This window comes from Porites lutea, chromosome 1 (assembly GCF_958299795.1).
Source record: "Porites lutea chromosome 1, jaPorLute2.1, whole genome shotgun sequence".
Lineage (NCBI taxonomy): Eukaryota > Metazoa > Cnidaria > Anthozoa > Scleractinia > Poritidae > Porites > Porites lutea.
The window spans coordinates 50,265,086-50,287,743 of NC_133201.1; the positions used below are offsets into that span (position 1 = coordinate 50,265,086).

The following is a 22,658-nucleotide window of genomic DNA, read 5'->3' on the forward strand; positions in this document are numbered from 1 at the left end:
GTAGCAAAACTCGGTAACAGATGTTTCTGTTGGTTTCCGTCCGCCATGTTGGAGCTCATCTGGATGAACACCAGCATGTTGTCTCCATACAAATCTCTATATATTGGGGTAAAACATTTCTTCGGATATTTCGCATGCGAAACATTCCGATGACCTGAATCTTGGCGTTGTTCTTTCCATGTTTACCTCCTTTCATTTCCCAGTTTCTGGATTTTGGCTATTGAACGGTTTTGATTTTTATTTTGATCTATTTTGAATGGCGTGACACTGAAAAACAGCAATACAGTATATGGTAATAATAAAAAGCGAAGATGTAACAAAGCAAGGTTTCTGTAAAATACTCTGAAGAAAACTCCGTCTTCGTGCAAGTCTCTTATTAGTACTTATTTATTTTTTCTTTGGGTGGGAGGGACCAGAAAGGGGGTGGGCGCTTATTTGAGTTTGAGTTACAAGGAGAGGGAGCTGTGTTGGGGGCGGGCGCTTATTCGAGGCTGGGCGCTTATTAAATTTTTCTGTCTTCAGGATGGGCGCTTATTCGAGGTGGGCGCTAATTCGAGGTTGGGCGCTTATTCGAATAAATACGGTAACCCGATAAAAGAAAAAAAAGCAGGCTTGTTTCTTTTTTAGATTTCTCTTTCTCGTTCTTTAGAGCTCTGTTTGAAGCGAAAAAGAGCTTGATGACTGTTGACAATATTGGATCGCTTATTATTTTAACCGTGTCATGTTTTGAATCGTCAAAAGTGTCAAATGACAGTTGGCCTAGGAATTGGAAGTCCACAAAACTTAGCTGCTAGCAGCACGCCTGAAATGTGTGCAGACCTATGTAAATGTCATGCTCACACGGCACTCAGTTGACGAAATGTCGACCAAATAGTTATTCCGTTCACACGGAACGAACATAACAGACGCCCAGCTGTTCAGAATTTGAACGCGAGAATCGAGGCTAATTTCGTAATAAAAAATTGGTGGCCGCTACTAAGGCAATGATTTTTTTTTCAGGTTCGGTGAATAATAAAAAGGTCGTTACGTTTGCGATCCTATGAAAAGCATGAATGCCACTTATTGTTAAAAATTGATCTCGATCAGCTCTTGAAGGTCCACCGAAAATGTGTGTGTGTTTTAATGAAACATATAGCTGTTTACCGCAAAATGATAAGCTCAGAAATTTGAAATTTTTTGAGGGGCCCTTTTTATGCGTCACAGCCCATCGCGAAACTAGACTTTAAACTTTCAATTCCGGTTGAAAATTAAACAAACAGATAAAAACACAGGGAAGTGTCGTGCAACTACTGGAAGGGCCGCAAGCTAAATGTTGTAAGCGTAATAATACCGGCTAGATAAAGACATAACATTTGCCATCGCTTTGTTTGAAAAAGAAACTCAAAAGAAAGGTCTTTTCAACTCGATGAGTTATAGATAACCGAGCTTCGCTAACATTCACTGGCTTTTTAAATTTCTTTTCGCAAATTTGATTTTCTTCGATAATCATGAGATCCACCTACACTGTTATCCAACAGTCTAAAAAAATATTAACTCGACAAATCTAACGTTCACTGCCAAAAGGCTTTGACCTCTACCTTCTACACTACTGCTCCTTACAATTGTATTTCTTCAGCACCTAGTAAAGCGAGAAAAGTAAAAATTTTATCACTCACCACTGAGTATATAAATCAAATTTGAAGCCGTGACATGATCGATTTTGAATCAAAGAATATTGCTTAGTATGATCAGCTGAAACACTGTATCATTGTCTGTTTTCCGACACCTTTGATTAAGTACAAACCTCTTGAAAGTGCATTAGGGCCGCTCTATTTCTAGTGCTTTATTGGTGGTTGATCGATGGTAATTAATGTAGTGGATAATGGACGCTACGCTTTATTGTACAGTCAGTTATTATTTTGAATTTACCATTTATCTGCTTGTAATGTACTCTTACGATATAAGCACGTCCTCCCTTATACTTTTAATATATAGATTAAGCGAGGGCTAAAAGCGAAGCGTCCATTACATACATTTAGTTACTTGAAGCCAAAAAAGTAAGACGAATAAGCTTCAACCTAATCAAAGAAATCCAGAAATTTATACTTACAGTGTAGCCACGAGAGACTGCGAGTTTTTCGTGTTCTTTATTTTTTCATGTTTTGCGTTGCGTAAAGTTAGTTTAATTAGTGCCTTTGTTATCGCGCTTGGAGTAGTCTTTTGTTAGCCTTTTTTCATATGCGTATTCTTTCTGTATTCTAGTCTCGGCGTTGCGTTACGTAATCGTTATTGTCAATTTTTGTAAGTTCGTTAGGTTCATTATTTTCAGTCCAGTTTAGTATAAAGTTTTATTTTTTGTTCATGTAAATCAGTCGCTTAGTTGTATCCGGAGTTGCCGTACAGATCTTGTAAGTATAGTTTTTCCTGTAATTTTTGCTCGTTTTCTTAGTCATTTGTTGTACCTTAAGTTATCGTTTTTGTAAGGCTTTCGGTCCGCGTTTATTAATTCTGTATTTTCTTTTTTGCTGTAATTGTTCTAGTGAATCGAGAAGTAAAAGTCGTATTCAAAGTGTACGAGAGTGTTTTCTACATGCATTCAAAGATCTGTTAGTGGATGTCATGTGTTCCGGAGTTGATCGGGAGTGGCAAAGAAGACGCCGTTTTCATTCTGAAGATGCTTTAGACAGTCTGCGACTGAAAAATTCAAGAGCTGGGTACTTGTCGAGAATAACCAAGTTGTACCGAGAAACTGAAGAACTCTTAAATGACTCAAAGAATGTCAATGAAGTTTCGGAGAAATTATTGGACATTGACGAAGCCTTTGCTCGCTTCGAGAAGGCGCATTACGATTACATTGCCACTTTATCTGGAAACTTAGAAGAATGGGAAGGCGAAGCACGTTATTTTAAAGAACATTGCAACCGAAAGATGAATTTTGAATCAAGAATTGAACAATGGATTCATAGCGTAAAGGTGCCAGTTGTAACTCACGAAGATATAGACACACAGCCTGAAGATGTCGTCAGCACCGCGCATTTATCTATTAGACAGCTGAAGGCCAAGCAAGCGTTAGCTCATTTAAAGCTGAAACAGTTAACGCAAAAGCAAGAATTATTACGTCAGGAGGAAGAGACTAAATTAAAGTTAGAAGTCTTGGAGGCACAGTATGAAGTCCAAAAAACAGATCTGCAAGTTAAGTTGTTGCAAGATGAAGATATCGATTACCCTAATCTTACGGAGGTGTTTAAAGAGCTGAATCCGTTTGATAAAGAAGTTGAAGGACGAGCTACAGGCGGCTATATGCAGGAAGACCCTGAGCCCAGAGGCGGACAGAAATCAATTCAATCCAAACGTTCACAGTCACAGTTGAATCCCAATGCGCTAGAATTCAAAGGTCTACTAGCCAGATCCAGCACAGCCTCCTCTGTTTCAGAAAACGAATATATTTTGCCTGAAGAATTTATAGGCAAGATGGCGTTAACCATAAAGCAGGGGTTTGCGTTGCCGAAGAAGGAGTTGGCAATCTTTGATGGTGATCCCCTCGAGTACTGGAATTTTATTAAATCGTTTGAAACAAGCATCGTCTCTAATGCAGCTAGCGAAAGCGAGAAGCTGATGTACCTTCTTCAGTACACATCGGGTGTAGCAAAGGACACGATCAAATGTTGTTTGTACAAGGATCCTTCCCTAGGATATCAAGCTGCAAGAAAGCTACTTGAAGAACGGTTCGGACATCCCTTCAGAATTGCCTCGCAGTACGTGACCAAGCTAACAGAAGGTCCTCCTCTGAAGCCTTCAGATCGTACAGGATTATTAGCATTTGCTGACCAGTTAAAGGATTGCGAAAATACACTTGAATCTATTGGCTACCTGGATGAAATCAATAGTGCCGACAACCTAAGAAGAATTGTTCAGAGGCTGCCGTTTCATCTCAGGACTAAATTTGTGGAAGTAGCAGATCAAATCCAGGAAGCAGGTCAAAGAACGAACATTAGTCACATTGCAGAATTTGTCAAAATCAAGGCGAGAGCTGCAAATAACCCTGTGTTTGGTTGCGTGATAGACGACGCACGAGGCAGATCGGATAGTCAGAGACGTAAGCCTAATCCTAAAAGAGCTACATTGCCCGATGAGCGCGGTAACGCATTCAGTACTCAAGAGATCGATTTCAGAGAAGGACGGTTGAGTTCACCTGGTCACAAAGAAGCCCCTTCTACGAGATATGCAGTCTGCCCGGTATGCAATGCAGCTCACCCCTTAGCGAAATGCAAGGTTTTTATAGAGAAGAATTTCGGAGAACGTCTACAAGTGATGAGGAAAGCTCAGTTATGCCATAATTGCTTCAAGTACGGCCACATTGCAGTGGGATGCTTAGCAAGGAGTACATGTGAAGTCCAAGGTTGTAAGAGACGACACCATACTTTACTTCACCCTCCGCCCTCACAGCAATCAGTTGAAGAGAGAACGAGAGTCTCGGTTGAACAAGGAACCCAAGTAAGCAGTGGCACGCCGTTATCAAGTGGACAGACTAACAGTACCTCAACAGGAGGGGGAAAGGTTTGCCTGAGGGTGGTCCCTGTGAAAGTCCGAAGTCGCGATGCAGACAAGGTAGTGGAAACGTACGCACTTCTAGACAGCGGTTCAGATATCTCCTTATGCGACAAGACGCTAGCGAGGGAGCTTGGAGTTCAAGGGCAAGAAAAAACATTCTTCCTGACAACTCAAGAAAGAGAAGACAGCCCAAGAGTTGGTCGTGAGATCAGCCTAACTGTGGAGTCACTTGATGGAACTGACAAGGTTGAAATTAAAAGACTATGGACTGTTGATAGACTGAACGCCTCACGCCGAAGTATCCCATCAGAGCAAGATACAAGACAGTGGCCTCACCTTGAAGACATAAAGTTACAAAGTATTAGCGAGAAAGAAGTCCGATTAATCGTAGGCACTAACGCACCAGAGGCCTTCTGGGTATTAGAAGAAAGGCGTGGTAATAGAGGAGAGCCATATGCCATTCGAACACCTCTTGGTTGGACACTCATGGGCCCAGTGGGACGCATCGATTGCCGAGAACGCCATCTGAATGTTAACTTTGTTCGCTTAGTGGAGTCCGCGAGAAAAGATTGTCTCATGCAGCAAGTCGAAAGGTTCTGGGCCATAGAGAATTACGGCTTGGCGGCTGACTCTAACGTGTGCATGTCAGTGGAAGACAAGAAAGCTCTTGCAATCATGGAACGATCTGTGAAACTTGATCAAGGTCATTATCAAGTGGCGCTTCCCTGGAGACAGTACCCACCATTCCTGCCTTATAATCGGCCCATGGCAGAACGAAGGCTTCAAGTACTGAAGAGAAGGTTTCTACAAGATGAGAAACTCTTTGAAAGTTACAAGACCACCATGGAGGAGTACATTGCTAAGGGACACGCAAGAAAGGTACCGTGTAACGAGGTTCATGTAGACGACAAGCGGCCGCTGTGGTATTTACCTCACCACCCTGTGCTCAACAAGCCTGGAAAAACCAGAGTAGTCTTCGACTGTGCAGCCAAGTACGGAGGAACATCTCTTAACGATCAGCTTCTTACTGGACCGGACTTGACCAATTCTATAGTTGGCGTGTTGATGAGATTCCGGGAAGAACGAGTCGCGTTATTAGCTGACATCGAGTGCATGTTCCATCAAGTTAGAGTACCACCAGACGACCAAGACGCGTTTAGATTCCTCTGGTGGCCGGATGGTGACTTGAATCAGCAACCAGTCGATCATCGTATGGAAGTTCATTTGTTTGGTGCAACGTCGTCACCGAGTTGTTGCAACTTCGCTTTGAAAAGGACAACAGAAGATAACAAAGGCGAATTCCCGGAAGAAGTGGTCAGGACAGTCAAAAGAAACTTTTACGTCGATGACTGCCTCAAGTCGGTTAAATCTGCAAAAAACGGTGTGGAATTTGTGCATCAGCTAAGAAGCATTCTGTCCAAAGGAGGATTTCGATTAACCAAATGGTTGAGTAACAGTTCAGAGGTCTTGGACTGCATTCCGCGAGTTGAGAGAGCCCCGTCAGTACTTGACCTTGACCTGGACAAAGTAAACCCACCGATCCAACGGACGCTGGGGCTCAAGTGGGATTTAGAGAAAGACGAGTTTACTTTCAAGGTTACCCTAAGAGACAGACCAAATACCCGTCGGGGAATACTCAGCATGATGAGCTCCGTTTATGATCCACTTGGGTTGGTCGCTCCAGTTGTTCTAACGGCAAAGAAGTTGTTGCAAGATCTTTGTAAAAAGAAAATTGGATGGGACGACCCAATCAGTGATGAAGATGGTGAAAGATGGGAGAAATGGAAGAGTCAATTACCCAGTCTCTCTCGGATCTCTCTTGGAAGATGCATTAAGCCGTTGTACTTTGGAGACTTGAAATTTGCCGAGTTGCACAACTTCGCAGACGCGTCGCAGATAGCATATGGAGCGGTCTCGTATCTCAGAATGGTAGACGTTGAAGATAGAATCCATTGCACATTTCTTATTGGAAAATCTCGCCTAGCACACCTGAAACCTATGACTGTACCGAGATTGGAACTGTCCGCGGCAGTCTTAGCTGTTCAGTTAGACAAGTCTGTTCGAGAGGAATTGGACGTTCCGATTACACAATCAACATATTGGTCAGACTCCACCTGCGTGTTGCAGTACATCAGAAATCAGTCGAAGAGATTTCACACGTTTGTTGCAAACAGACTCTCAGTTATTCACGAGAACTCAGCCCCCCACCAGTGGAGACACATAAGTTCCGATCTCAACCCGGCTGATGAAGTTAGTAGAGGTCTCACAGTAGAAGAGATGTGTGCAAACAGCAAGTGGCTAAATGGTCCGCAGTTTCTAACCAGGAGAGATGAATTTTGGCCTCGTGATCCTACACTTCATGAACCGGAGTTATCCGATGACGATCCAGAGATCAAACGTGCTCAGTCTAACAGCCAATCATCGTCTGGCCATCAAAGTGGAGATGTTCTTTCAAGTTTGATCGAGCGCCATTCATCATGGGAAAGATTAAAGAGGGCAGTGGCCTGGTTACATAGATTTAGAACGTGGTTCATTGAGCGATACAGTCGAAGTCCGATCAGTTCCAAAGTTAAGAGTAGTGTAAATAGAAGAGTCCTGTCGGTAGACGAAATGAAAGAAGCTGAAAAGGAGATTATCAAGCACACACAGAGAATTTCATTTCCCGAAGTCATCCAGGCCTTGCAAAGGATTGGTTCATTACAGCACTCGCGTCAGGCAACTTCAGAGCTGAAGAACCTAAAGATGGCTGGGCATATACGCAAACTTCATCCGTTGCTGGACGAGATGGGAATTCTAAGAGTTGGAGGACGACTGGAAAACGCTCTAATCGACTACGATGCAAAGCATCCAATCATTCTGCCTTACCGAGATCACGTGACAGACTTAATCATCTCGCAGCATCATCAGAAAGCCGGTCATCTGGGTCAAGAGTACGTTTTGTCCAGCCTGCGCCACCAGTATTGGGTTATTAAAGGACGATCAGCTGTGCGTCGTGTGATCAGCGGCTGTTTTCTGTGCAAGAAACTTGGTGCCGTGCGTGGGGAACAGCTGATGGGTGATCTTCCAAAGGAAAGACTGATGTCCGAAGAACCGCCGTTTACTCATTTGGGGGTGGATTATTTTGGTCCTATTTATGTGCGCCAAGGACGTTCAAACGTGAAACGTTATGGTTGCCTTTTCACCTGCCTTGCTGTTAGAGCCGTCCACATCGAAGTTGTACATTCCCTTGACACCGACGGCTTTATAAACGCCTTGCGAAGATTTGTCAGTTGAGGGGATGTCCAACTACCATCTTCAGTGACAATGGCACAAACTTTCGTGCAGGGAAGAAAGAGCTCCGAGAGTCGTTAAGTAAATGGAATCAAAGAACGATTTATGACTTTCTTCGCCAGAAAAAGATCATCTGGAAATTTAATCCCCCTGGAGCATCACATATGGGTGGAGCGTGGGAAAGGATCATTAGATCAATTCGTAAAATCCTTAAAGCCTTGCTGGGACAACAACTCGTCACTGATGAAATGCTGCGAACCCTCATGGCGGAAGTTGCAGGTATTTTGAACAGCCGACCTTTGACACCAGTGAGTAGCGACCCTAAGGACCTAGAACCTCTCACGCCGAATCATCTGCTGTTATTGAGATCGAACCCAAGTTTGCCCGTTGGGTCCTTTGGCAAGGAAGATAGTTACAGCAAGCGCCGATGGCGACAGGTGCAGTACATCTCAGACGTATTCTGGAAGCGCTGGCTAAAGGAGTATTTGCCAACCCTACAAGAAAGAGCAAAGTGGATGAAGCCTCGTCGTAGCTTGGAGATCGGAGATCTAGTATTGATTGCAGATGAAAATGTCCATCGCGGAAAATGGCCGTTAGGCAAAGTTGTTGATGTCTTTCGCGGAAAAGACGGATATGTCAGATCAGCAAAGGTTAAGACGAGTCTAACCGTTCTTACAAGGCCAGTAACAAAGTTATGCTTCCTTGAAGGACAGAGAGCGCCACATTGAATTTAGAAAAAAAAAAAAACGAACCCTTTTTTTTTCTCCAGAAGCTGTGATAAAGGAATTTATTTCATCACTACTAAGAATTCTATTTAAGGTTCGCGGACTTACGCTCGTGCCTAGGTAGTGACTCTATTAATGAACTGTAAAGAGACTTGGATAGTTCATTGGGGCGGGCATGTAGCCACGAGAGACTGCGAGTTTTTCGTGTTCTTTATTTTTTCATGTTTTGCGTTGCGTAAAGTTAGTTTAATTAGTGCCTTTGTTATCGCGCTTGGAGTAGTCTTTTGTTAGCCTTTTTTCATATGCGTATTCTTTCTGTATTCTAGTCTCGGCGTTGCGTTACGTAATCGTTATTGTCAATTTTTGTAAGTTCGTTAGGTTCATTATTTTCAGTCCAGTTTAGTATAAAGTTTTATTTTTTGTTCATGTAAATCAGTCGCTTAGTTGTATCCGGAGTTGCCGTACAGATCTTGTAAGTATAGTTTTTCCTGTAATTTTTGCTCGTTTTCTTAGTCATTTGTTGTACCTTAAGTTATCGTTTTTGTAAGGCTTTCGGTCCGCGTTTATTAATTCTGTATTTTCTTTTTTGCTGTAATTGTTCTAGTGAATCGAGAAGTAAAAGTCGTATTCAAAGTGTACGAGAGTGTTTTCTACATACAGTGTAATTGATTTAAAAATAAAAAGAGAAAATTATAGATTAAATTCGATCACAGTGATGGTCTTGAAAAGAATTTTACAATATAACTGAGCGAATCCTCGCGCGCTGATTGGTCGAGAGCTATGGTCTGTGAGAGTATAGACCGTGGAAATAACGTAACATGTCACGAAGTGCCGGTTGTTTTGTTTTTGGTTTTCTTAAAAATAATTTTACTCCTCAATATGGACAAAGAAGAACCAAATTTTAACATATGGGGAGAAATTTCTGAGAGTGAGTTGGTGCTTGAAGCTGCAAAGGTAGAGCAAAGTACGAAAAACAACAAGAAAAACGTTGCTTCGCGCAGTTGGAGAAGGACGATTGGCAACAACTAGTTGCCAGCGCCGAAGCGAAAAGCACTCAGAAAAACACGAAGTGGGCGATAAAGACTATTCAAGGTAATATTACAACACAATTCTTGTCTGTCTATCATAGAAACCTTTAGTTTAATAAGTGGCTGGCTTCAGTTGTTTATACAAATGTACAAGATATTTTTCTCTTTTCCCAGGAATGCTTCTTGTTCAGAAGCAGTACATTTGCTTTTAAGAATTATTCTTGAGAGTTTCAAACTGTATTACTTCTTCTTAACGTGTAATACTTGCGATGAATATTTCGCTATGCAAACAAAAATCAGGTCTGATGCTTCAAGCTGTTAAACAGTCGCTAACCTGGATGCCAGAGAGTTTTGATGCGTGGTTTCCGGTTTTGGTCAATTCTCTATCGTGAGCGGTGTGCCCACATTTGTCTAGAGCCCTCACAAATTTCAAACGTTTGGCGGCCAAACAATCATGTTTGATCCCACTTTGAACCTATTTTCTCGTTACGTGTCCATGGTTGGATCAAAACGACGGTAACACAGCTCGCGTGTGTGCGTGGATGTCGCCGGAAGAGACAGTTGTCTTTTTTTAACAATAGGATGTTGGTTCTTTATACAGCTATTTCGAGAAAGGCTGTCGGAAAAAATGAGCACTCGACAATCCCGAAAGGTAATAGGGGAGATGACGACTGTAGCTATCGAACCTACTTTTTTTGCTTTCCTTTAGCACTCGCAAACACATTTCCATGGCCTTTCGTGCCAATTCTCTCAAATTTCTTTGAAAAAAAGAGAACTCAAAACCACCCACAATGCCTTTCAGGATTGTCGCGTGCACTTTTCCCGACAACCTTTCTCGAAATAGCTGTATACTGATGTAGCGAAGACCTCAATAAGCAGTTTTCGCCGAGTCGGAACCGCTTTCTCCGGCGAACTCCCACAAGCCAGGACCGTTTCGCTTTTCGTCAGCTACTCTGGCCAGATTATTCCACGTATAAATCGTTTGACTCGTCGACGATAGTAATACCAAGTAGCACGTCATATCGCTTGCTGTGCGTGATCGGCAGTGAAATGAATTACCCGCTAAGTTTAAAATTACATGACGCCACTCCAACCGACCAATAAGGTGGCGTCCTTAAAATAACCACGCAGTATGACACAGAACCAAGAATAGGTTGAAAATAATTTTCATGGGAAGAGGGTCATGTATGGGGGATTCGCTCTCTTAGATCATTCTCTCTTGAGTCAGGAGCCGATTACTGCTTGAGTCTATTCTGTGGCCAAATAGTAAAGTAATCAGCCCACGAAAGCTAACCGAGCACTAAAATGAATTTTTTAGTGTGTGCGTCTGTTTTTTTCTGATTGATGAAGTAACAGATTCAGTCCCGCGAAAGGTGAACCGAGGACGAAAAAGAAAACGATAGGGGAGGAGGCGAAGTGAGAAGGCTGTGACAAAAACCGTCTGCATTCAACTCCTTGAGATTTTTGAAACGCCCCTTCCAGTCTTGTGAAAGGAGGAGTTTGGCTTACGCCTGATGTGACATGTTTTGAGGTCTAAAGGCGATTGAAAAATATCATTGGTATGGTGTCCGAAAAATTTTATGGAAACACCTTAATGTTTCAAGCTGAATAAAATAAGGTTTAAATGACCAGTAAACGAACTAAGTGCTACTTATTCCGTAATCCTTCCGGCTAGGTTAAAGCTCTTGTGTAAAAGCAATTGCCTACTGATGGTTGACTGCAGAAGGCCGAGCCATTACATGTTGATATTAAATTTAAAGGCATTTCTCATGTTGTTATTACGTACAAAGTAAATAAGTGGATTCGCAGCGGACGGAATAAACGGCATTGTCAAACTCCAAGGGAGCAGAATGGAGTGTAGTCGAGGATATGGCTTTTGAACAGTCGATATCAAAAGACCTGGTGACAGAGCGGCGAACAACAAGCCGGCGACAATGCACATGTCAACTGCAACTCTTTTCTCGCGCTGCAATATTATTGACATCTGGAGCGTAACTGCATCACCCAACTGAGCGTTATGACGACGAATAGCGAGCAATGCTCTCATGTAATTGACAGGAGGGACAATCATAAAAAGCGCAGCAAAACAAGTCCCCAAAATGAAGCCTGGTAGAGGAGGCAAAGTGGATTGAAGTAGGATTGTTAACAACAGCCAGACTATGTTTGCGAAGATGGTAACTTTAACTGCTCCTGCAAAACAGGATCGAATAAAATAAGGTCAGTTTAAAGGCAGCCGCATGTAGACTGATGACAATACACAAGAAGTGAAATTTTACTAAAAAGGAGTTTTTCTTTCACATCCTCAATCTTACTTCGCATTAGGAAGGTTCACGTCGTAGTCGGCCAATCAGTGTTCAAGAAATGTACCAGCGTGCGCGTGCCGAGCCGTATTCTCGTAAACCAACTGTTTTGTGACGATCTCGATGCCGTCCTCGCGGTACTTACAGACCTGATATGGAAAGGGTATATTAAGGACTGGGTCAATTAAGGCACGTAAACTATATGGAAAAATGAAGGGGGTGGTCTATCTCTGTAATTAAGCAACATATTGATAGGAAACTTGGGTAAGAGCTTCAGCATGTTGTAAAGGTTAAGTCTGATCGAAAGTTGTCACAATAAGGGTCACGTGACTCATTTAGGTATCCAATTACCATATTTATCTTCAGGCCAGCCGCAGGAGAACTTATTCACGCTTATGTTAAAAAAATAATGCGTGGAAAGTGTTATACGTGTTACTGGATGTACACGAAAGTAACTGAAAGGCGTTTCCAGGTCACGTGGTCAGTAAAATCTCAACGATTTTTTCTGTCAAGTGACAACCGAAAAAAAGAAATTCATCAAGGGTAGGCATACCACCATTCCAGTTAAATTTGGAAAGTACTTCAGATAGGTAAAAAAAAACACCACAAAAAATTCTCAATAATAGTATTTTTACCCTGCCTACAGAATCCTCAAAGAAAAAATACGGAAGTGAAGGGTTACTTGGCCACGGAACACGTTACCATGGTGATGTAAATCTCAAAAATACTATCTTAACAAAGATAATGGAATGACTAAGTCTGCAAACCTACCATACATTTTCTTTCAAAGATAGACTACCCCCTTACATTTCAGAGCAAAAAAGTGGCAGACCCAGGCCTTAATATTCCTGAGTAAAGGTATCCAAGGCCTTAAGGCCACAGGTCGAACTTTTTATAAGACGAACCAAATTCTAATCTGGGTCGAACAAAATTAAGCTAAGATCGTCTATTGGACGTCGAACTTTCACCCGAACGAGGCTAACTATTTATCGTTCATTTGTACAAATTTTTGATTTATTAGTTTAGTTCATGGCATTTGAAGATCCACGTTTGTCCCAGAGACGAACTTTTCGAACTTTTCCTAAACTTAACACCGGTACTGCAAGAAGTGCGTTTAAGGCAATGAATGTCTCTTGAATCGTATATGAAACCCTTTATGGACTTTATAACATGAGAAAAGACTTACACGGATGAGCCAAGGTAAACATTGAGATTGAAGAGAAATATATATAATTAATTGTTTCCCTGGGTGAAATATAGCACAAGAAGTAAAACCTTCTACGTAAACACTGAAATTTTTGAAAGTAAACATCAGCAAGCGGTCACTGATTTCATAAATTTTGCAGTGGTACCCACTCAGACACTTTTGGCGGGAAACAGTGTGTTTCTAGGCCTAAGTGTCATGTGACTTCCAAGTAACCAATAAGAGCGCGCGATCTCGGGCAAAACATTCCAGCTCTTCGATTAAATGCCTTAATCCTGGACCAGTTAGAACTCTACTATACCCTTAGTAACCATAGTGACTTACAGTGAAATTGTCCATATATCTTTCCTTCTGAGAGGCTTTATTTATCAAATGCTTCAGTAAAAGACCCACCTGTTTTAGTGGCGCGAGTTATATACACCAGAGGTCTGTCCAAGGCATAGTGGCGATCAAAACTAATAATTATAACGTTGACAAATGATAAACCAACTGTCAGCACTTGCAAAGTGTGAAACATATCAAACACCAGAACTTGATGTAGACATGACTGCCGGGCTCTTTGAAAAAATAGTCGCCACACAATAAGCATGGGCTGGACGATAACTCCTCTGAGGAAATCTGCAAAAGCCAGGTTGCTCAGTAGAATGTTGCACGGCTTCTGTAAGGTGGGGGTCTTGATTACTATGACAATGATGACTAGGTTGCTAAGAATTGCAAATATGGCAAGACATCCGTTGACAGTTACGAGTATCATATCATTTAGGTAGGCGGCTGTGTCGTTCCTGTGTATTCGAATCCGGGGTTTTATTCCGCAAATGGCAGCCATTTGTCTTCTGTGGTTTAGACAGGCCGTTTTTTTAAAAAGATCGATAAAAAGCAATTAATGCAAAAAATTAATTTTCAAAATGTATCTGTAGTGTGTTTATCTGAGAAATAGGAGCTCTCTTTATAACCCGATAAAAGAAAAAAAGCAGGCTTATTTCTTTCTTCTTTTTTTTAGATCTCTCTTTTTCGTTCTTTAGAGCTGTGTTTGAAGCGGAAAAGAGCTTGATGACTGTTGCCAATATTGGATCGCTCATTATTTTAACCGCGTCATATTTTGAATTGTTGAGTTGAGTGTCTCTGTCGTCAAAAGTGTCAAATGACAGTTGGCCTAGGAATTGGAAGTCCACGAAACTTACCTGTTAGCTGCACGCCTGAAATGTATGCAGACCTATGCAAATGTTATGTTCACACGGAAGTCAGTGGACGAAATGTTGACCAAACAGTTATTCCGCTCACACGGAGCGACCTTAACAGACGCCCAGCTGTTCAGAATTTGAACGCCAGAATCGAGGCTAATTTTGTGATAAAAAATTGATGGCCGCTACTTAGGCAATGATTTTGTAAAATTGTTTAGCGTTTTATTAATAGAGTTTCGCTTTTAAAAGTTTTCAGGATCTGTGAATAATAAAAAGGTCGTTACGTTTGCGATCCTATGAAAAGCATGAATGCTACTTATTGTTAAAAATTGATCTCGATCAGCTCTTGAAGGTCCACCGAAAATGTGTGTGTTTTTTTAATGAAATATATAGCTGTTTAATCACAAAATGATAAGCTCAGAAATTTGAAATTTTTTGAGGGGCCCTTTTTATTCGTCACAGCCCATCGCGAAACTAAACCTTAAACTTTCAATTCCGATTGGAAAACAAACAAATAAAAACACAGGGAAGTATCGAGCAACTACTGGAAGGGCCACAAGCTAAATGTTGTAAGTGTAATACTACCGGATAGCTAAAGACATAACATTTCCAATCGCTTTGTTTGAAAAAGAAACTCAAAAGAAAGGTCTTTTCAACTCGATGAGTTATAGATAACCGAGCTTCGCTAACATTCTCTGGCTTTTTAAATTTCTTTTCGCAAATTTGATTTTCTTCGATAATCATGAGATCCACCTACACTGTTATCTAACAGTCTAAAAAAATATTAACTCGACAAATCTAACGTTCACTGCCAAAAGGCTTTGACCTCTACCTTCTACGCTACTGCTCCTAACAATTGTATTTCTTCAGCACCTAGTAAAGCGAGAAAAGTAAAAATTTTATCACTCACCACTGAGTATATAAATCAAATTTGAAGCCGTGACACGATCGATTTTGAATCAAAGAATATTGCTTAGTATGATCAGCTGAAACACTGTATCATTGTCTGTTTTCCGACACCTTTGATTAAGTACAAACCTCTTGAAAGTGCATTAGGGCCGCTCTATTTCTAGTGCTTTATTGGTGGTTGATCGATGGTAATTAATGTAGTGGATAATGGACGCTACGCTTTATTGTACAGTCAGTTATTATTTTGAATTTACCATTTATCTGCTTGTAATGTACTCTTACGATATAAGCACGTCCTCCTTTATACTTTTAATATATAGATTTAGCCAAGGCTAAAAGCGAAGCGTCCATTTACATACATTTGGTTACTTGAAGCCAAAAAAGTAAGACGAATAAGCTTCAACCTAATCAAAGAATTCCAGAAATTTACACTTACAGTGTAATTGATTTAAAAACAAAAAGATAAAATTATAGATTAAATTCGATCACAGTGATGGTCTTGAAAAGAATTTTACAATATAATTGAGCGAATCCTCGCGCGCTGATTGGTCGAGAGCTATGGTCTGTGAGAGTATAGACCGTGTAAATGACGTAGATAGATAGATAGATAGGTACTTTATTAAATACATTGCAGCATAAGCTGAATTGCGTATTTACATAATGATAATAATTTATACTAACAATTGTAAAAATGGGTAGTAATTGTAATAGCTAAAACTAAAAACGTATAATAAGAAACCTAAAAATTATTTACAACTCTGCCTGAGGCCATAAAAAACTGTTCTTAAATCTATTTGTCTTGCAACGAGGCAAAGTGAAAGTGCACGCGTGCCTTAGATTATAGTTGCTCTTATATGGAGGCGGCAACAACTTTCTTAGCTTGTGGTTCGGGTCGCTCATTATGCTTTCAAACGTGCGCGTGCAAATGTTGTGGTGATGCTCCGCAACCGTTGGTAAACTCATAAGCGCTAAAGCTTGCTGATATTCTATACCAGGACATATGATTCGCATTGCTCTTTTCTGAACGCGTTCTAATTCTTGCGAAAGGTAGGCTGGTAGCGCGTGATGGAAAACTGGCGCAGCATAGTCAATGACGGAGCGCACGCATGTGATGTAAAAAAGGCATAAATCTTTCTGTGGAACACGAGCTCTTTTTAGCTGAACAAGAAAATAGAGCCTCTTAGCTGCCTTCTTAGTAACTTCCGTGATGTGCGCATTCCATGTTAAGTCACCAGAGAAAGTAACACCCAAAAGTTTAGCATCTTTAACTAATTTGATGCACTCCTCTCCTATGACTACTGGAGGAAAGTCAAAATCTGATGTAAAACTAATGCGGAGCTCCTTGCATTTGTCTGTGTTTAACTTGACTCTGTTTCTGATTGACCAATTTACTGACTCATTTACAATAACTTGAGCCTCGCTATGCTGTCCTTTCTTTATTACCTCTGATGTTGTGGTGTCGTCTACATATTTCCAAATAGAAGCATTACTGACGGTTAGATCATTTATCATGCTAAAAAAAAGCCAAGGGCCTAGTTTGGTCCCTTGAGGAACGCCCGAAGGTACTGTGCCCCATTTGGATACACAGCCTTCAGAGAGTTTGATTCTCTGTGAGCGAGCTGATAGGAAATCTATTATCCAATTAATGACGCTAGGCGCGATGTCAAGCGCGCATAATTTCCTTACTAAGATACTATGGTCAATTAGATCAAATGCTTTCTTGTAATCAAACAGGAGTGTCCTCATAGTCGCACCGTTCCCATCAGTCCGTTGAGACCACTCGTGGGGCATCTCCAACAGGGCAAAAGTTGTCGAAGACTTCGGTATCGCACCAAACTGGCTTGGGTCCAGAGAGCATAGTACAGCTGGCTTTACGTGCTCTGTGACGACAAAGTCCTCTGCGACCTTAGAGATACTCGGTGTTAACGATATAGGCCTCAGATCTTTCTTGATCTCCTTAACAGGCTTGGTTTTGGGTAAAGGAGTGACGTCCGCCAATTTCCATGGTCTCGGTAGCTGCTGTTCCTTAAAGGAGGCATTTAGAATGATTGAGACAGGATAGGCGAGAAATTCCGCATACTCCCTTAGTATCCGATAAGGAATACCGTCCGGACCGCCTGCTTTGGCTGCATTGAGATGAGAAACAAGTAACATGTTACGAAGTGCCGGTTGTTTTGTTTTTGGTTTTCTTAAAAATAATTTTACTCCTCAATATGGACAAAGAAGAACCAAATTTTAACATATGGGGAGAAATTTCTGAGAGTGAGTTGGTGCTTGAAGCTGCAAAGGTAGAGCAAATATACGAAAAACCACAAGAAAAACGTTGCTTCGCGCAGTCGGAGAAGGACGATTGGCAACAACTAGTTGCCGGCGCCGAAGCGAAAAGCACTCAGAAAAACACGAAGTGCGCGATAAAGACTATTCAAGGTAATATTACAACACAATTCTTGTCTGTCTATCATAGAAACCTTTAGTTTAATAAGTGGCTGGCTTCAATTGTTTATGCAAATGTACAAGATATTTTTCTCTTTTCCCAGGAATGCTTCTTGTTCAGAAGCAGTACATTTGCTTTTAAGAATTATTCTTGAGAGTTTCAAACTGCATTACTTCTTCTTAACGTGTAATACTTGCGATGAATATTTCGCTATGCAAACAAAAATCAGGTCTGATGCTTCAAGCTGTAAACAGTCGCTAACCTGGATGCCAGAGAGTTTTTGATGCGTGGTTTCCGGTTTCGGTCAATTCTCGTGAGCGGTGTGCCCACATTTGTCTAGAGCCCTCACAAATTTCAAACGTTTGGCGGCCAAACATTCATGTTTGAACCCACTTTGAACCTATTTTCTCGTTACGTGTCCATGGTTGGATCAAAACGACGGTAACGCAGCTCGCGTGTGTGCGTGGATGTCGCCGGAAGAGACAGTTGTCTTTTTTTAACAATAGGATGTTGGTTCTTTATATACTGATGTAGCGAATACCTAAATAAGCAGTTTTCCCCGAGTCGGAACCGCCTTCTCTGGCGAACTCCCACAAGCCAGGACCGTTTCGCTCTTCGTCAGCTACTCTGGCCAGATTATTCCATGTATAAATCGTTTGACTCGTCGACGATAGTAATACCAAGTAGCACGTCATATCGCTTGCTGTGCGTGATCGGCAGTGAAATGAATTACCCGCTAAGTTTAAAATTACATGACGCCACTCTAACCGACCTATAAGGTGGCGTCCTTAAAATAACCACGCAGTGTGACACAGAACCAAGAATGATTGAAAATAATTTTCATGGGAAGAGGGTCATGTATGGGGGATTCGCTCTCTTAGATCATTCTCTCTTGAGTCTATTCTGTGGCCAAATAGTAGCCCCATCTTAGTCACCTTTGGGAAAATGCAATTTCCACGATTCCAACGTAGCAAGTTTCTGTTTTTGTATCTACCTTATAAAGCCTTTAAGGAATTAAATTGACACATTGGTTTAACTGAACGAAGTGAAAAATCGTCCCATTATTAAATTCCTATCTACCTGGATTTTCTGATTCCCCATGCAAATCCCAAAAATGTACGACCCCATTCTAATAACTCTTATCAAAATGAAACTCCAATATATTCAATCCAGCCGTGAAAATTTGATACAATCCAGCGACAATTCCCGATTACCCGATTACTAGGAAGTACCAACCCCCTTCCCCCCCCCCCCCCCTCGGGGGCGTCGAATTCACTGAGAAATCTGTTGAAAATGGAAGGTAATCAGCCCACGAAAGCTAACCGAGGACTAAAATGAATTTTTTAGTGTGTGTGTGTGTGTTTTTTTTCTAATTCGTGAAGTAACAGATTCAGTCGCGCGAAAGGTGAACCGAGGACGAAAAAGAAAACGATAGGGGAGGAGGCGAAGTGAGAAGGCAGTGACAAAAACCTCCTGTATTCAACTCCTTGAGATTTTTGAAACGCCCCTTCCAGTCTTGTGAAATGAGGAGTTTGGCTTACACGTGATGTGACATGTTTTCGTCTAAAGGTGATTGAAAAATATCATCGGTATGGTGTCCGAAAAATTTTATCGAAACACCTTAATGTTTCAAGCTGAATAAAACAAGGTTTAAACGACCAGTAAACGAACTAAGTGCTACTTATTCCGTAATCCTTTCGGCTAGGTTAAAACTCTTGTATAAAAGCGATTGCTCACTGATGGTTGACTGCAGAAGGCCGAGCCATTACATGTTGATAATAGATTTAAAGGCATTCCTCATTTTCTTATTACGTAAAACGTAAATGAGTGGATTCGCAGCGGACGGAATAAACGACATTGTCAAACTCCAAGGGAGCAGAATGGAGTGTAGTCGAGGATATCGCTTTTGAACAGTTGACATGGAAAGAGCTGGTGAGAGAGAAGCAAACAGCAAGCCGGCGACAATGAACATGTCAAGTGCAACTCTCTTCTCGCGCTGCAATATTATTGACATCTGGAGCGTAACTTCATCACCCAGCTGAGCGTTATGATGACGAATAGCGAGTAGGGCTCTAACATAATTGACTGGAGGGACAATCAGAAACAGCACACCAAAGGAAGTCACGAAAATGAAGCCTGGTAGAGGAGGCAAAGTAAATTGAAGTACGATTGTTAAAAAAAGCCAGATAATGTTTGCGAAGATGGTAACTTTAACTGCTCCTGCAAAACAGGATCGAAAAAAATAAAGTTAATAAGCTGCATGTAGACTGATTACCACGCAAAAGCAGTGAAATTTCACTTAAAGGAATTTACATTCTTTCCGCACACTCTATTCCCTTTTTAGCCTCGTTAAATTTATCAAATGGAGGCCAGTTTCCCTAGAGCTTAATTCTAACGAGCTGTATCAAATTTGTTCAAAAACAGGCAGACAAATTCGTCCTCGTGTCTTGACGTCGTCCATGTAACTTCACATTACAAGTTTCACGTCAAAGTTGGGCCGCAAATGTTAAAGAAATATACCAGGATGCGCGTGGCGAGTCGTTGTTTTTCTCGCAATACCGACTGTATTGTGGTCGACGATCTCGTTCCGACCAGGTGGTGCTTATACAGACCTAATATGGTAAGGTATCCAGGAAACTTCATCGAATGAGACTAAAAAAGAAACATATGAAGGAAAAATAGCAAACTGATAAACACGGTCAAGTAGATGCAATATTTGCCTTGGTAAAGGCCTGATTAAGAATACTGGAACCGATAACTACGTGCCATCAGTTAATCAGCCAGTCAGTCATTGTTATTGTCCACAGGGTGGTAAAATTAAATTATCATTCGATGCAAATCTTTCTTGCTTTTCATTGGCCGAGAGCTCACACTTGACCTGCAAATAACTGACTGCAAATAATGGTCTGCTCATGCGCAATGTCGTCCAACTGTGTTTGGTTGCAAATAATATTCTGCCCATGCGTAAATGATACCACGCTTTTCTCCTTCTTGCGATCGCTCTTTCGTGCAAATGGCTGATCACTTCCAATCCATTAGTTTATGCACTAAAAAAAGAACTCGGTGATCGAATGATAAAATACTTATTATTCGTTCCAGATAGCCCTCCTTTTCTCGACTACTTTACAACCAGTTGGTGCTGACTAAACTTGGGGAAGATCCGAGCTTACAAAAAGCGCTATTCGATTCAATGCCGTAATCTTAGACCAGTAACTATACCAGTAACTATAGTTACCGTGAATGCCCATATCTTCTAAGAGACCTTATTTATCAAATGCTAATGCAAACAACCCACCTGTTTTAGTGGCGCGAGTAATGTACTCCAGAGGTCTGGCTAAGGCATAATGGCGATCAAAACTGATAACTAGAACGTTGACAAACGATAAGCCAACGGTAAGCACTTGTAAAGTGTAATACACATCAAACACCAGAACTTGATGTAGACATGACTGCTGGGCTCTTTGAAAAAGAAGTCTCCACACAACGAACATGGGCTGAGCGATAACTCCCGTGAGACAATCTGCGAAGGCTAAGTTACATAGTAGAATGTTGCACGACTTCTGTAAGGAGGGGGTCTTGATTATAGTGAAAATGATGGCCAGGTTGCTAAGAAATGCAAAAACGGCAAACGATCCGTTGACAGCAACTAGTAGCATGTCATTGAGGTAGGCAGCTTTGTCGTTCCTGTTTATTCCAATCCAGGGTTGTAATCCGCAAATGGCAGCCATTTTGTCTTCTGCGGATTAGACAGATCGTGTTTTTAAAGATTTATAAGAAACATTACAAATGTAAAAACTTAATTTTCAAACTGTAACTGTAGTTTGTTTATCTAAGAAAGAGGAGCTCTCTTTTTAACCCGACCAAAGAGGTTGCAGCAGAGTGCATGTTTGGTTCGACAAAATTCGGTAGTCGAACAGAATAGCGAAAAAAGCGGGCTTATTTCTTTATCAGAAACTCTATTTCGTTCTTTAGAGCTGTGTTTCAAATGAGAAATAGCGTGATGACTGTTGACATCATTGGATCGCGACTTGTTTTTCCCTAAGTTAGCGCATTCTTTAAGCCCTAAAAGGCGTGTCATGTTTTGAATTGTTGAACGAAAATGATGAATTCAAAGTTTAATTGTGTTTGCTATTTTTGTTTTATCTTATTTTCTCTAAATAAATACAGGATAAACTCAAGTTTTGATCGTAGGACCGTTACTTTTTTTAATTTCATGAGTAAGCTATTGTGATCGTCCGAGTCGAGTGTAGTCTTTAGTAGGACTGTTCTTGATAGTGACTGATCTTTTTGCAACCTGTACGGTAATTATGTTCAAATTGTAATTTAGTGTTTTTTTGTGATTCATTTTTAAAAAAGCGTTTATCCTGAGCAACGTTGACTAAAGGGCTGGAGGCTATAGCTCTTTTGTTGCCTTATTTGTTGTTTTCCTTGACCAAAATATCAAACATAAAGAAGCAAACAAAGAATGGACACCAAACCCGACCCCGCGTCGGCTTTTAAAAGCACAGCTCTTCTGATTGTGAAATCATTTCCGCTATTTTCTTCTCAGGGAGTTTACCCTGTCTACTACAATTTTTTTTCGCCGTTGAATAACCAGGTATTTTGTCTTGCTTAAATACAGGGATCGATTTAAAATAATACTTTTAGAAGACTGTGTAATTTAAAAGTGTACCCATTGTTTTCAGACTCTAAATTGACCCCACCAGGGTACGTAATTTTGTTGAACATTACGATTCATAAGGGAGAGGAACTGCAATAATCCTTACCGGTTACAGCTGGGAAAGTGTCATCGGCAAATAGTCTACTACTTGAAGTAGTTGTTTTTCTTAACACTATGAATCATTTGTCTGAAAAGAGACTCATATTCACAGTGTTGCCCCTTGGTTATTAAATTTTTAAAAGAAAATATTGGAAAAATGACACCTAAAGTCCCTTGGCATGGGAGAAAAAAAAAACTCATTTAGAAGTCTTTTTGTTTGATCATATATAATGGCCGAAGCAGAAAAATCGAACGCTCGATTCATTTAATGATATTTCGATTGACCTTGAATTTCAATTTCATAAGAAGCATCGCGTC

The 22,658-nt window shown here is 41.0% G+C and overlaps 4 protein-coding genes across 4 annotated transcripts; 2 read left to right on the forward strand and 2 right to left on the reverse strand.

Annotated features, from left to right (window-relative positions):
- The first annotated feature begins 2,130 nt into the window (after positions 1-2,130).
- On the forward strand, positions 2,131-7,803 carry LOC140931656 (uncharacterized). The gene has a single exon (XM_073381440.1). It carries the CDS (start codon positions 2,599-2,601, stop codon positions 7,801-7,803), a length of 5,205 nt encoding a protein of 1,734 aa, XP_073237541.1. The 5' UTR covers positions 2,131-2,598.
- Positions 7,804-7,964: 161 nt separating this feature from the next.
- LOC140931662 (uncharacterized) lies at positions 7,965-8,528 on the forward strand. Its single transcript, XM_073381448.1, has one exon. The coding sequence runs from the start codon at positions 7,965-7,967 to the stop codon at positions 8,526-8,528; it is 564 nt and encodes a 187-aa protein (XP_073237549.1).
- Positions 8,529-11,288: 2,760 nt separating this feature from the next.
- LOC140931670 (uncharacterized) lies at positions 11,289-13,883 on the reverse strand. The gene is made up of 2 exons (XM_073381451.1): positions 13,451-13,883; positions 11,289-11,743 (listed from the first exon to the last, which is right to left on the reverse strand). Exons 1-2 carry the CDS (start codon positions 13,881-13,883, stop codon positions 11,289-11,291), a joined length of 888 nt encoding a protein of 295 aa, XP_073237552.1.
- Positions 13,884-19,346: 5,463 nt separating this feature from the next.
- LOC140931684 (5-hydroxytryptamine receptor 1A-like) lies at positions 19,347-21,309 on the reverse strand. The gene is made up of 2 exons (XM_073381460.1): positions 20,877-21,309; positions 19,347-19,801 (listed from the first exon to the last, which is right to left on the reverse strand). The coding sequence occupies exons 1-2, from the start codon at positions 21,307-21,309 to the stop codon at positions 19,347-19,349; spliced, it is 888 nt and encodes a 295-aa protein (XP_073237561.1).
- Between the last annotated feature and the right edge of the window lie 1,349 nt (positions 21,310-22,658).

What these genes read in the sequence shown, in the direction of transcription:
- LOC140931656 (XM_073381440.1), top strand. Translation starts at nt 2,599, where the DNA reads ATGTGTTCCGGAGTTGATCGGGAGTGGCAAAGAAGACGCCGTTTTCAT.
- LOC140931670 (XM_073381451.1), bottom strand. Translation starts at nt 13,883, where the DNA reads ATGGCTGCCATTTGCGGAATAAAACCCCGGATTCGAATACACAGGAAC. An exon ending in AACTCGCGCCACTAAAACAG is followed by an intron (nt 11,744 to 13,450) that starts GTGGGTCTTTTA and finishes CCTGTTTTGCAG; the next exon opens with GAGCAGTTAAAGTTACCATC.
- LOC140931662 (XM_073381448.1), top strand. Translation starts at nt 7,965, where the DNA reads ATGGGTGGAGCGTGGGAAAGGATCATTAGATCAATTCGTAAAATCCTT.
- LOC140931684 (XM_073381460.1), bottom strand. Translation starts at nt 21,309, where the DNA reads ATGGCTGCCATTTGCGGATTACAACCCTGGATTGGAATAAACAGGAAC. An exon ending in TACTCGCGCCACTAAAACAG is followed by an intron (nt 19,802 to 20,876) that starts GTGGGTTGTTTG and finishes CCTGTTTTGCAG; the next exon opens with GAGCAGTTAAAGTTACCATC.